We start from the raw sequence: 13,335 nt of genomic DNA, 5'->3' as shown, positions 1-13,335 counted from the left end.
TTTTTTTTTTTTTTTTTTGCTTGGATCTCTCTCGTGAATTAGGCTAATGTATATTTTATTTTTGTTTTTTATTTAATCTCTGAATGCTAAAAATTTGATTGATATTAACTTATATGATACAATATTTACTGAAGTCCTAAAAATTTAGAGGAAAAAATCGTTCAAAATTACTACCAATTTTAGCATTTTATAAATTTTTAAATGTAAGAGATTAGATTTTAAATTATAAGAAATCAACTTAAAATGCCTGAATAAAATTATTAATTTATGGAAATAAATGGATTTTTTTTTAAAGAAATGCACAAATTTGCCTTGTAACTGTACTGAACACCTTCTCATAAATCTAATTTTTACAACTTTGAATTAGTTTCTATCTATCAATAGTCATCTAAATAAATCAAATCTTTTATCTTTTATGTATTTTTATTACGCCCCACCGTGTTTATTGATTCGAACTTTACTGTGTCATAAAGAAAATCATTTTATAAGATGGGACTATTTTTTGTTTTTTCTCGACTTCATAGTAAGGTCAACATACCAAAGAAAAAGATTCCAAAAAAATAATAATTATTTAAAAGAATTCAGTATTTGAATAAATCATTCTGACCAAGACATTTTGATAATTGCATTGGTTGGGTGTAAATGTAATAATATTAAATATGAGGGATTCGTTGCCGTGGATAGAAAAATAAATAAACAAATGAGCTTTTTAGAAGTTCATGAAAATTTATTAATTTATCACCTTTTTTTTTTTTAATTTTTCTAAAAAAATAAAATAAAAACCTCATCATGCAATGCACGAACTTCCTAAATAAATAAATAAACGTGATTGCCTGCTCAAATTTGTGGGTGTCTTCCCACATCATTAATGAAAAGGAAATAACGCATCTACTAATATTATTACTATTACTACTATTAATATTCGAATTTGGAACCTTTAATAAATCAATAATAGGTCTGAACTAGTTGATGCCAATGCTGAATAATACTAACAAAACTTGTAGAATCACAAGAATGGCTAAAACAGAATACGAAATGGATTTCGGGCATCTAATTTATGAACATCTCATTCACAAAACTTGGTGTTGATTTGCAAGCTAAATCTACAGTGAAATTGGCATCAAAACATCAGGCAATAGGCAGTGTGGAGAGAACCAGGTGTAGCCATGGAACTTAGTGAAATGGGTTCACATAAGGAATCCGATAAAATCACTGCAAATACTACCAACCAACCAGTCTACCGTTATTGTTAGTCTTGCAGAGAGGAATATCTAAAGTAACACATTTGTTGTTGTATCATTCGCGATTCAGAATAAAACGCATATAGAGACTTCTTCCATGCAAGACAGCCCAGCAATTAGAATACAATAAACTCAAATGGCAGGGTACACCCACCACCACCCACATTTAGCGCATCCACCATTGCCCTCCTTCACATCAAAGCTAGTGAGTGCAGTGGCTTCCATCCATTTTTAGTCCGAATCAAAATCAAACTACAATGACATGTGAACCACCCTCACCAACCCAGGTAGCCGATTTCTATGCTGATGATCTCTACGTCTATGATGGCACTGCAACCAACAAGAGAAAAATTTGGCTTACTCACAAGAAACGTATACACAGAAAACACCCAGTTACCCTCAGTTCTCATCTGTAAGAACATAGCAGACTAGACTCCTGATTGTCTAACTATGCCGAAAACATGTGGAGCTTCCAGAATTTACAAGATGCAGCCCAAATAAAATACATTTCTGAAAACCTAAAAACTTGGATTCAAAATTAACGCAGCTAAGTAGACAACAGAGAAGAAAATGCGAAGACACAAAATAATAAAAAGAAGACTACCGAGGTTTACCCATTAAACAATCATGTCTAATGAGAAAAAATTGACCACACGACAGCTATGTAAGAATTTATTGCAGACGGGAAAAGGAAAAACTAAATGATAATGAAATAGTATCAAACGAAGGTTAAAACGTATACTACGAGGAATTGGAGTTCAAAATGGAGAATAATCTCGTAGAAGAAGGAAACAAGAAAACATACTGTATGTGGATGTATCAATCTGCTCTGGAAGCTCCTTAATATCGACTTCGAACCTTTCTTGAACCTACAATAACCAAGACTATGAAAACACCCATCTAATGGCGACACAACATAACAAATGGAAGTTACATACATTATTGAGAACATCAGAATCAGCTGCAGATGATACAAAAGTAATGGCAAGCCCTTTGGTGCCAAATCTACCAGCTCTGCCGACCTGTAGGATATTCGAAGGAAGACTCATTATACACACTCGGGAAGCACAATGTATGCATAATGAAAATTAAAATAAGTAGGTCCACTTTACCCTGTGCAAATAAGTATCAGCAGAATCTGGCATGTCATAATTGATGACAATGTTTACACGTTCAATGTCAATTCCTCGACCAACCAAATCTGTTGCCACAAGAATCCGCTTATGTCCTTCTTTAAAGCCCTTGTATCGAGTCAACCTGGCACATCATCTTTTTATATTAGTCACTGACCTCAAGAAGATCAACCACCTTCAAACATAAATAACAAAATGAAATGGGCAATTTCACAACTTCCCAACGTTAATGAAGTATGACAACTTGCAGGGACAAAAGTTCTACATCTAGAGAATTCAAATGTAAAAGGAAAATAAAAATAAGGACAAGAAGAAGATGAAAATTCAAATTTCAACAAAAACACTTCAGTAACTATACCATAGCTAACCTCAAAAATGAAGATCAACGTTTTGCATGCCCTTTAGTAGTAACATTAATAAATGAAAAATCAATATACCGAGGCATAAATGAATATGAAATTTTTTAACCTGAAAAAAAAATGTTGGACCTACCTCTCTTCTTGAGACATGCCAGAGTGGATGCATATAGAGGGAAAATTACACTCCACCAACAACTTATCCAGCTCAGCTGCTCTACTAACACTTTTAACAAAAATAACCACTTGATTGAAGTCCAACGCATCAAGGAGGTCGTTCAGCTTCCGATTTTTCTCCATCTCGCTCAATTTGATGTAATGCTGATATTCCCAAAACAAATTTTAGGGAAAGCACAATAAAAAAGGACAATCTATTCATACAATGTCACAACCATGTACCTGGACAAGACCATGCAAGGTCAGCTTTGCCTCGTCATCTACGTATATTTCCATTGGCTGAAAGGAACAAACGTCATGGTAAATCATAATACTTCCTCAAGATGAAGGAAATGAAAGAGCATGTTCATCCCATGAATCAAGATTGTGGTCAACTGTTCTGCCTCCCCTTGCAGATACGTCTATATTCATCAAGAAATGCCGCAGATGCAGACTATTACACTAATACACAAGAATCCGATAGGATCCTTCTTTTTTTCTCATCCCCTAACTTGGATACTCATGACCGCACAGTTGGAAGTTGGAACCAGAATCCAACAACCATAACCAAATAAGAGAATAACAAGTGACATGCAACGGGAGACTAAGAAGAAAGAAGTGAGTGGCTTCAATCACCAACTACTACTTCAGAACCACTAAACAGTATCACCAACTATTATTCCTCCAAGACTAGAAAATTCCCGCACGAGCTGTAGGTGATGGCGGATAAAAGATAGTACTAAACAGATCCCCCTCAAATAGCGAGTAGGAAACCCTACTGTAAAAACCACAATTTGAAAACTCTAGGAGAAAGTGAAATTTAAAGGGAAAAAACTTCTAAATTCAAGGTTTACTAGCTGTGGGACATTACGTCTTGCATAAACTTCTTGCAAACTGGGCGGATTTCTTTGCTGAGTGTTGCAGAGAACATCATAACTTGTTTGTCATGAGGAGTCATCTTGAAGATTTCCTGTACGTCTCTCCGCATATCTGTAGAGCACATGTAGAGTGCACAGTAAGAAAATATGCCAATGCCAATTTATACATGTATTAAAACATAGCCATGAGATATAAAAGGACCGGGATGAAGGGAAACAACTAGAGAACTTGGATAAACTAATATAAAGTGGAGAATCTAATAGAACTTTGAAGAACAAATGATTATCAAAAGAAAATATACCAAGGGACTCAAGCATCTTGTCACACTCATCCAAGATAAAATGTCGGACGTTCTTCAGAGATAGGTCCTTGTCTCTTGACAATGCCAGTATCCTTCCAGGTGTTCCAACAACAATATGAGGACATTCATTTTTCAGAAGATCTTTGTGAATTTTAATATTCACCCCACCATAGAAGACAGCAACCTTTAGATCGGGAAGATAAGTGCTGAACCTCTCAAATTCATGACAGATCTAAAGTGGTACAAAAAAAGAGTCAGGGCTAGATACACAAATAATGCAAGGAATTAAATTCTGTATATGTTTTAAGAGAATCAAAATTTAAAAAGATAAGCAACACATTTATGCACCTGGTATGCAAGCTCCCTCGTATGGCACAGAACTAGTGCAGAAACTTGACCAGCAACAGGGTCAATCTGCTGCAGTGTTGACAGAACAAAAACAGCAGTTTTGCCCATACCAGATTTAGCTTGACAAATAACATCCATGCCGAGAATAGCTTGGGGAATACATTCGTGTTGCACTGATGAAGAACCAAAGAAAAGGATCGAACCAAATGAACCGTTGGTAAGTAAATTATAACGTCTCCGATCCTTTTATGCGAAAGGTTTATCAAACCATATACATTGCTCCAAAATCAAGATTATGATATTAATTTATTACCTGCAAACCATTAAAAAACTTATATAAACATCTAACATGTGCTGGTTAAGAAAAGCATGTGCTTAAGCAATATCATATATACAGAGCAATAAGAAGATATGAAAATAGCATAATCAAGAAAGACAAGTATTCCAAATTGATGTGTTTGTGCGAGTACATCCATGCTATACTGTTCAAGAAATGTGTCAATAATTCTCTCTATTTGAAACACAATTATAAATTAATAGCATCAAGTGTTCTCAAGGAAGCGTTAAATTAAGGTCATGAACACATGAAGACTGCAGCATAGTAACAAGTGATGAACATCGTAGGCTTCTATTATAAACTAAAAACCCATTCGTATAACATACCAACGCAACACCCAATTAACTCTATCCTATTTATGACGTAATAAGTTGACAAATCCTACACCAGCTACAAAACCCAATAACCAATAGTTATGAACTTCAAAATGAAACCAGAGTTAATAGATATTTGTTGCGGGTTTGTGAGATACTGCATCCGCACAAAGTAGGCCTTAAAGATGTTCCTTTAAAATCCTGCTAATAAAAAATTTAAGAATAATTGTGCCAATTTAAATTACATGGCTACTTCGTCTTAAGATTCATCTATTGAAAATAAAGATTAGAAATTTGCCTTCAGATGGATGCTCAAACCCAGAGTCTACAATAGCACGGAGAAGCTCTGGCTTCAATAGGAAGTCTCTGAATCCCGAACTATGAATTCCAACATAACCCCTGAAATCGAAGAAAAGAAAGAAGGTAAGGATCTCGGCCAAACAAAAAAATGCGACAATACAGGGGAAAATCCCCAAAATGGAAGGAAAAAACATATTTTTCAAGAAAGATGTAGCATGAAAAATAAATAATCTCATTTAAGTTCACTCAAGCTCAAACAACTACTTATTCCAACCCGCCTTAACTCTCAACTCTACCAAACGAATAAAATTACTTCCAAATCTCAAATTTCATCATATTATGAGTTCGACAAACCTCAGTCAAGTATTGGACTATTAGTTTATCCATAAGCAAACCTATATAAAACAAAGTAATAGACCGCTCACTTCTTTCCAGCTTCACCGTTGACTTTAGCTCCAACGGAATCGGGGGCCTTCTCTTCCTCTTCCTCGTAGTCGAGGAGCTCTTCCTCATATTCGTTGTCTCTTGTTTCTCCCATTTCTTCCTACACATAAAACCCAGAGAACAAACTAAATTTCGAGATCACAGAAAGCAAATCCAACCCTAAACCAAAACTAGGGTTTAAAACATCAAAAAAGAAAAATTAAGGCTTGGAACAGAGTGATTGAGATTACCTGGTAGCCTGCTATGAACTCGACTTAAGAGTTAGGTTGCGATTTCACGAAGTCTGCAAAGGAAAAGTAAGTTAGCTGGAGAGAAAATGTTAAGACCTGGGTTTCCAAATATCGTATAGAGCGCAGGGTGGAAGTGCGGAGGGGGTTATTAGGGTTCTGAAAAAGAGAGTGCCGTTATAAAGGCTGAATACTTGTACGTATTGTCCAAAATACCCTTGCCGCATGCCTCTATTTACGATAACTCGCCCTCCTAATCTGACACTGGACAAAAATGAATTATTGAGATAAACGTGACAGCCCCATTATTATCATTTTTTTCCCATTATTTTTAAACTCATTTCTAAAATGTTTTTCATTTTACGGTAATTGATAAATAAATATTTTTTTACGTCTTATTAATAAATCAAAGGGTTTTTTTTTTTAATTATGAATAAGTATATTTTTTTTTTATATATATATAAAAAAAAAAGAACCACCCGGCTCGAAAATAAAGAATTTGAGTTCAGTTAGATGGTGGACCTAATTCGAATAATTCGGTTTATTAGCCCAAATTTTCAAGTTGGATTGCGAACCCTATAGGGTTCGTGTACAAAGTATGATATCAAATCATATAATTATGTATTATAATTCAAGTCATTTTGCTCACATTGCCATTTGCTGTAGCGAGTGAAGATAGTTTAATAGTAAAACATGGCTTGAGAGTTAGCAGATACCTTGACCTCTCGGCGGGAGGTTCGCAATCCTGTTTTTTTTTTTTCTTTTCTTTTCTTTTCTTTTCTTTTCTAGTTGCAGTGTGACGCATGGAACACGAAACTGCGATCAAATTCAATTGAATTTCATAAAACCAATTGATTAGTCTTGTATGACCCTATTCCAAAACTTTGAACGACCGATAAATCTCTCTGTTGGATGATGAAAGTCTTACATCGCCTGTTTTAGGGAATGATCATAGGTTTATAATCAAGAAATACTCTCTCCATCGATACGAGACCTTTTGGAGAAGTCCAAAACAAAGCCACAAGAGATCATGGTTAGAGTGGGCAATATCATGTAGAGTCAGTTTCTTTTTTTTTTAATAATAATTTTACATGAATTGTAATTTGCAACAACTTTCTCTTTAAATTATTAATTTTTAACAATTTAATATTATTAAAATTTTTAGAAGTAAGAATTTGATTCCATAATTTGTAATTTTTTAGTCTGTAAAAAATATTTTTAATATTTAATAAAATTTATTATACATGATTGATAAATTGATTAAGAATCAAAATTATTTATAAACTATAAATAGAAATATCATGGTATTTAATTATATACGATTTATTACCGTTTATGGATTAAATTGGTATTTATATAAAAGTTTAGGGATTTAAGCTAAGGCCAAAGACACACACAAAGGACCAAAAGCAGAATTCATTAATTTTGTGAAGATATGAAGACCAATAAGGAGACCCACAAAGGTTCGATTCCAATTTCGCGCAGTCAATATTCTATATTCAATAATTAGTCCACTCCCAAATCTTACTCCGGAAGCTACCCAAGTGTACCATAAGCTTATACATACCCCCTCGGATCTTACATTTGCAAGCTCAATGCTCCCACTCTCCTGCAATCTGCAAGGATCATTGATTCTTGTGATTACCGATTAGAGGAAGCCAATCCGCAAGTTCTTGTTCTTCAAGGTTAGTGGCTTCGATTGATTCAGAATCACTTTTCATTTGTACTTTAAGAAATTGGGGTTTTGATTTTGCTTTGTGGGCTTGTTTGAAAACTCTGTTTGGCTGCCAAGAAAATTTGAGAGAAGGGAGGGGCGGATCTTTTTTATGTTTATCCTGTGATGGGTTGTTTGGGGAGGCTAGAAATGTTTAGAAACTTGTAGTTTATGGATGGCTCGTTCTTTGATAATTGTAACTCATGGCTGTTTGTGTGTGTAGAATGCTGTACTCTTTGATATTTAGTTTCTTGAAAATAGTGAATGCGTGGTTAGTTCTTGTTTAGTTACCATTGTTGTGAATGCGTCGACGTCCTACCATTGTTGTGAGATCCCACGTCGATTCGAGAGAGGAACGAGGGCCCTGAAGGGGGTGGACTTTGAGATCTCATATCGGTTGGAGAGGGGAACGAAACATTCTTTATAAGAGTGTGGAAACTTCTTTCTAGTAGACGCGTTTTAAAAACCTTGAGAGGAAGCCCGAGAAGGAAAGTCCAAAGAGGGCAATATCTGCTAACAGTGGGCTTGGGCTGTTACAATTATATTAGCTCATGACGTACTCGTGTTCTCGGCAAACCTGCTTCACCTTCCATGTAGCCAACTCTAAGAGATGAATACCAAAAGAGTTGTAATATATTGTAGAATTATGATATGTTTAAGCAGGCTGTCGTAGGAGTGCAAGTTCAATCGTGGTACCTTTCCCCCTTTAACTTGTTCATAAATATTAACACTTGGTATGGATGATAAAGAGAAAGCATGTTCAAATTCCTGAAATGCTTCATGATCATTCATTGCCATTGATGGTCCATTTTATTATGAATCTAAGATGGAGTGTGAGACTATGAAAAAACTTATAAATTTCCCTCATACACGAACGTGCTGCTGTTGTGCATCTGAATTGATCCCTGGCGTACGAGTCCGTGCGTTCTACGGGAATTAGTTTTCTCAGGAAACTTTTAGCGTTGTAGATAGAATAAGAAAAGATAAAGTTATTTTGGTGAACTCAACAAGCATTCTTACTCTCAAAGTTCAGAACCTTTTCCAGAAGAAGCTACAATATGTTATTTTTTTGCATGAAGGCTATCCTCTTGCTTTGAAGAGTTGGTAGATAAAAGTTGACCTTTTCCCCTATTTTAGCCTAACAACTTGAGGGTGTGGAGTTATTGATGAAATGATCTTGTTTTTTCAACTTGCTTTTAAATTGGTTTATATATGCTGTGTTCATCGACTTAAGATGATCTATCAACTAATTAATCGAGTACGACGAGAAATTGAAATTGTCTTCTCTTTTTCTCAACCAGAGAAGTAAATGGGATCGGAAGAAAGTGAAAAGATAGTGGTAACTCAAGTAAGCATTGGAGGATTTGACAGTGATGTTAAAGCACAAGATCTTATGAGTTATCTTGAATCTGAAATTGGGCTTGTGGACAGGTGTAGATTAAAAACTTCATGGACTCCTCCAGAATCGTACCCAGATTTTGACATCGTTAATGTCGCCGATGTCGTAAAATCTGATGATTATAAGAAGGTGGTGCCTCATGCATTTGTGCATTTTGCATTACCTGACTCAGCTGCTGGGGCTCTACATGCCGCGGGGCGTAATGAGCTATTTTTGAACGATAGATTGTTGAAGGTGAGTTTGGGGCCTGAGAGTCCATACCATGTAAATCAGAGGCGAAGGACTAAGGTTCCCTTTAAGTTATCTAATGTGCTTGTAGATATAGGGAACTTAACTTGTCAAGATGGGTTTTCGGTTGCTTGGAGAGGACCTTCCAGTGGAATGGATTTTCTGGTGGATCCCTTTGATGGAACCTGTAAATTTTGTTTCACGAGGGATACCGCGTTCTCTTTTAAAGATAACAACAAGCATACAGTGTTAAAGTGTGATTACAAGGTGGAGTTCTTGGTGAGGGACATTAATCAGATCAAAAGATATACAGATATATTATGTTACGTTATTCTCTTGCAACTTACTTCATCGCCCTGCATTTGGTATAGAACTGCAGATGATGATATCGCCAAATCAGTTCCGTATGATTTGTTGGACGATGACGATCCATGGATCCGGACAACAGATTTCACGATAAGTGGGGCTATTGGCCGTTGTAATACGTACAGAGTTTCAGTTCCACCCCGGTATGGTATCAAGCTGAATAATGCCATGAATTATTTAAAAGAACAAAGAGTGCACCAGGCGTCCCTCAAACGGCCTCCCAAGATCCTGAATGAACCAGATTATGGGGTGCAAATGACTGATCACTTCTTTTGCATCCATTACAAAGAAGACATATCCTTTGAACTGTTATTTCTAGTAAATGCCGTAATGCACAAAGGGATAATCAACCAGCACCAAATGACTGATAGATTCTTTGATTTGCTAAGAAACCAGCCCAATGAAGTTAGTTTGGCTGCTTTAAGTCATATTCATACGTATAGACATCCTGTACCGGACGCCTGTAAGAGGCTAAAACTTGTACAAGAATGGCTGTTGAAGAACCCCAGGCTTTGGAAAAGATCTAAAGAGCTGGTTGATATCATTGAAATCAGGAGATTAGTAATAACTCCATCAAAAGCATACTGTTTTCCACCTGAAGTTGAACTCTCCAATAGGGTTTTAAGAAGGTTCAAGGATGTTGCTGATAGGTTCCTCAGGGTTACCTTCATGGATGAAGGCATGAAGAAAATCAATTCACATGTTTATACCTATTATGTTGCTCCTATAGTAAAGGAAATTACTTCAAGCTCCTTTCCCCAGAAGACTAAAGTATTTGGGAGGATGAAACATATTCTGAAACATGGATTTTACTTGTGTGGTCGGAAATACTCCTTTTTGGCTTACTCGTCCAACCAACTGAGAGACCAATCAGCTTGGTTCTTTTCTGAATGCAAAGATGTTACTGTTGATAGTATTTTACGTTGGATGGGGAGATTTACGAACAAAAATGTTGCTAAGTGTGCTGCTAGAATTGGTCAGTGTTTTTCATCTACTTATGCAACAATTGAAGTTCCAAGAAACATGGTCAATCACCAACTTCCTGATGTTGAGAGGAATGACTATATTTTCTCTGATGGGATTGGTACCATTACTCCTGATCTAGCGCAGGAAGTTGCAGACAAATTAAAATTGGGTGGGAGCCCACCCTGTGCTTACCAAATTAGATATGCAGGTTGCAAAGGTGTTGTTGCCTCTTGGCCATCCAAGGGTGACGGGATCAGACTTGCTTTAAGACCAAGCATGAACAAATTTCAATCAGATCATAGAATCTTGGAGATTTGTTCATGGACTAGATTTCAACCAGGTTTTCTTAATAGGCAGATTATAACTCTTCTTTCTACACTAAATGTTCCTGATGAAATTTTCTGGAGTATGCAGGAGACCATGGTTTCAAAACTGGATAGAATGATCACTGATACAGATGTGGCGTTTGATGTTCTCACGGCATCCTGTGCCGAGCAAGGAAATGCAGCAGCAATTATGTTGAGTGCTGGTTTCGAACCTCAAACTGAACCTCATCTAAGGGGCATGTTAATGTGTATAAGAGCAGCGCAGCTCTGGGGCCTTCGGGAAAAAGCTAGGATCTTTGTTACTGATGGGAGGTGGTGTATGGGGTGCTTCGACGAGAGCGCCGTGCTACAAGGAGGCCAATGCTTCATTCAAGTATCCACTCCACTGCTTGAGAGGTGTTTCTCCAAGCATGGGTCTCTCTTTGATGAGACAAAGAACAATCTTACTGTGATAAGAGGGACTGTAGTCATAGCCAAAAATCCATGCCTTCATCCTGGAGACGTGAGAATTCTTGAAGCAGTTGATGCTCCTGAGTTGCATCATTTATACGATTGCCTCGTGTTTCCTCAAAATGGTGAACGACCCCATACAAACGAAGCTTCTGGAAGTGATTTGGATGGGGATCTCTACTTTATTACTTGGGATGAAAATCTTATTCCACCTAGTAGAAAAAGTTGGCCACCTATGAACTATGTTGCAGCAGAAGTAAAGACTCTTACACGCGAAGTTACGCGATTGGTATTGTCCTCCTACTCGATCTTTTTTACCACACAGTTTCTTCATCATAACCTGCATGCATAATTCTGTCATTCTTCCTGGACTCTTAACATAACCTCTTTACGTGAACTCAAATGCCTACGCTTGTTTCTTTCATTATTTATAGATTCATTTCATTTGTCTGACTGTATGGAAAGAATGTGGTTTAGATGTGAGGAGCGGCCTATCTAGACAATCAAGCGAGCGTGTTTAAATTTTCTTCTGACATATCTTATTCTTGTGGTTTTTGATCTTATCATTCTATAGGATATAATGGAGTTCTTCGCCAAAAATATGATTAATGAGAGTCTTGGGACAATATGCAATGCGCATGTTGTTCATGCTGACCGCAGTGAGTATGGAGCTTTGGATGAGAACTGCATTAAATTATCTGAATTAGCTGCCACAGCAGTTGATTTCCCCAAAACAGGGAAGATTGTGACGATGCCTCCCCATTTAAAACCGAAACTATATCCAGATTTTATGGGAAAACAAGCTACTCAATCATACAAGTCCACCAAAATTCTGGGAAGAATGTATCGCCGAATTAGAGATGCATACGATGAAGATATGATCACAGCATGTGAGCTAAATTTTACTCCTGGCGATGTCTATTACGACGTAGATCTTGAAGTTGCAGGAGCAGCAGATTTCATAGCAGAAGCATGGAATCAAAAGTGTTCATATGACGGTCAGCTGAGCGGTTTACTAGGACAATATAAAGTTAGTAGGGAAGAAGAGATTGTCACCGGGCATATTTGGTCCATGCCAAAGTACAGTAGCAGGAAGCAAGGAGAGCTGAAGGAGAAGCTCAAGCATTCTTATAGCACTCTTAAGAAAGAGTTCAGGCAAGTTTTTGAGAACATTGGCCCAGAGTTTGAGCAACTCACTGACGATGAAAGGAATGCCTTGTATGAAAGAAAGGCATCTGCTTGGTATCAGGTGGCATACCATCCAACTTGGTTGAAGAAATCAATGGAGCTACGAGAACCTGACATTTCCGAGGCCACCCCAATGTTAAGCTTTCCTTGGATTGCTGCTGATTATCTTGCACGGATCAAGATAAAATGCCGGAAGATGAAAAGCTTCGACCCAACAAAGCCGATTAACTCATTGGCGAGCTATCTTTCCGATCGGATCTGATCGTTGTGACGGGGTCTCATGCTTTTGTAGCTGATTCAGGTAATTTTGCTGCAAGACCACTCTGCCAATATAGAATCATAGTTGTTTTGTAAGCTTGTTGGAGTATATAATGTAGCACCATCGTGTGAACATGAATGTTACAAAATCTCCCCTTAGTGAAGTTAGCTATAAGTTATATTTGTACTATAAATTCAGAAGTTTTGTTTCTTGACATAATATTGCCATTGATGTTTCTGAAAGTTCAAAATGTTTGTAAATAGAGGACAGGTAAATTTAGCATCAATCATTCTCCATCTAAGTTCTTCAGTACTGATTTCACTTGATCGGCAAATTACAATCACAGAATACTTCTGCAATTGGCTTCTGATATTCATTAGTTTCTCGATTGGGTGTGATCGTG

At 36.8% G+C, this 13,335-nt stretch overlaps 2 protein-coding genes across 3 annotated transcripts; one reads left to right on the top strand and one right to left on the bottom strand.

Annotated features, from left to right (window-relative positions):
* Nucleotides 1-1,019: 1,019 nt before the first annotated feature.
* Nucleotides 1,020-6,203, bottom strand: LOC111462573 (DEAD-box ATP-dependent RNA helicase 56). 2 transcript variants are annotated; one of them, XM_023106184.1, is made up of 12 exons: nt 6,040-6,203; nt 5,791-5,909; nt 5,364-5,464; nt 4,415-4,587; nt 4,067-4,298; nt 3,758-3,876; nt 3,130-3,186; nt 2,867-3,051; nt 2,354-2,498; nt 2,180-2,263; nt 2,047-2,110; nt 1,020-1,571 (listed from the first exon to the last, which is right to left on the bottom strand). In XM_023106184.1, the coding sequence occupies exons 2-12, from the start codon at nt 5,901-5,903 to the stop codon at nt 1,561-1,563; spliced, it is 1,284 nt and encodes a 427-aa protein (XP_022961952.1). In that variant the 5' UTR covers nt 5,904-5,909; nt 6,040-6,203; the 3' UTR covers nt 1,020-1,560. The 2 variants fall into 2 exon arrangements, with proteins under 2 accessions (XP_022961952.1, XP_022961953.1); XM_023106185.1 differs by having other exon boundaries at nt 5,791-5,905.
* Nucleotides 6,204-7,457: 1,254 nt separating this feature from the next.
* On the top strand, nt 7,458-13,240 carry LOC111462552 (RNA-dependent RNA polymerase 6). The gene is made up of 3 exons (XM_023106159.1): nt 7,458-7,721; nt 9,052-11,774; nt 12,060-13,240. Exons 2-3 carry the CDS (start codon nt 9,060-9,062, stop codon nt 12,933-12,935), a joined length of 3,591 nt encoding a protein of 1,196 aa, XP_022961927.1. The 5' UTR covers nt 7,458-7,721; nt 9,052-9,059; the 3' UTR covers nt 12,936-13,240.
* The last annotated feature ends 95 nt before the right edge of the window (nt 13,241-13,335 follow it).

The sequence above is a fragment of the Cucurbita moschata genome, unplaced genomic scaffold (assembly GCF_002738365.1).
Source record: "Cucurbita moschata cultivar Rifu unplaced genomic scaffold, Cmos_1.0 Cmo_Scf00027, whole genome shotgun sequence".
NCBI lineage: Eukaryota > Viridiplantae > Streptophyta > Magnoliopsida > Cucurbitales > Cucurbitaceae > Cucurbita > Cucurbita moschata.
The sequence above is the reverse complement of the archived record's forward strand: the minus strand, read 5'-3'. Positions and strand labels throughout refer to the sequence as shown.

Excerpts from the sequence above, each read along its gene's own strand:
- LOC111462573 (XM_023106184.1), bottom strand. The coding sequence starts at position 5,903 with ATGGGAGAAACAAGAGACAACGAATATGAGGAAGAGCTCCTCGACTAC. Across the intron at positions 4,588-5,363 it reads GTTTGAGCATCCATCTGAAG|TGCAACACGAATGTATTCCC; the intron begins GCAAATTTCTAA and ends GTTCTTCATCAG. Across the intron at positions 3,877-4,066 it reads CAAGATGCTTGAGTCCCTTG|ATATGCGGAGAGACGTACAG; the intron begins GTATATTTTCTT and ends TGTGCTCTACAG.
- LOC111462552 (XM_023106159.1), top strand. The coding sequence starts at position 9,060 with ATGGGATCGGAAGAAAGTGAAAAGATAGTGGTAACTCAAGTAAGCATT. Across the intron at positions 11,775-12,059 it reads CACGCGAAGTTACGCGATTG|GATATAATGGAGTTCTTCGC; the intron begins GTATTGTCCTCC and ends ATCATTCTATAG.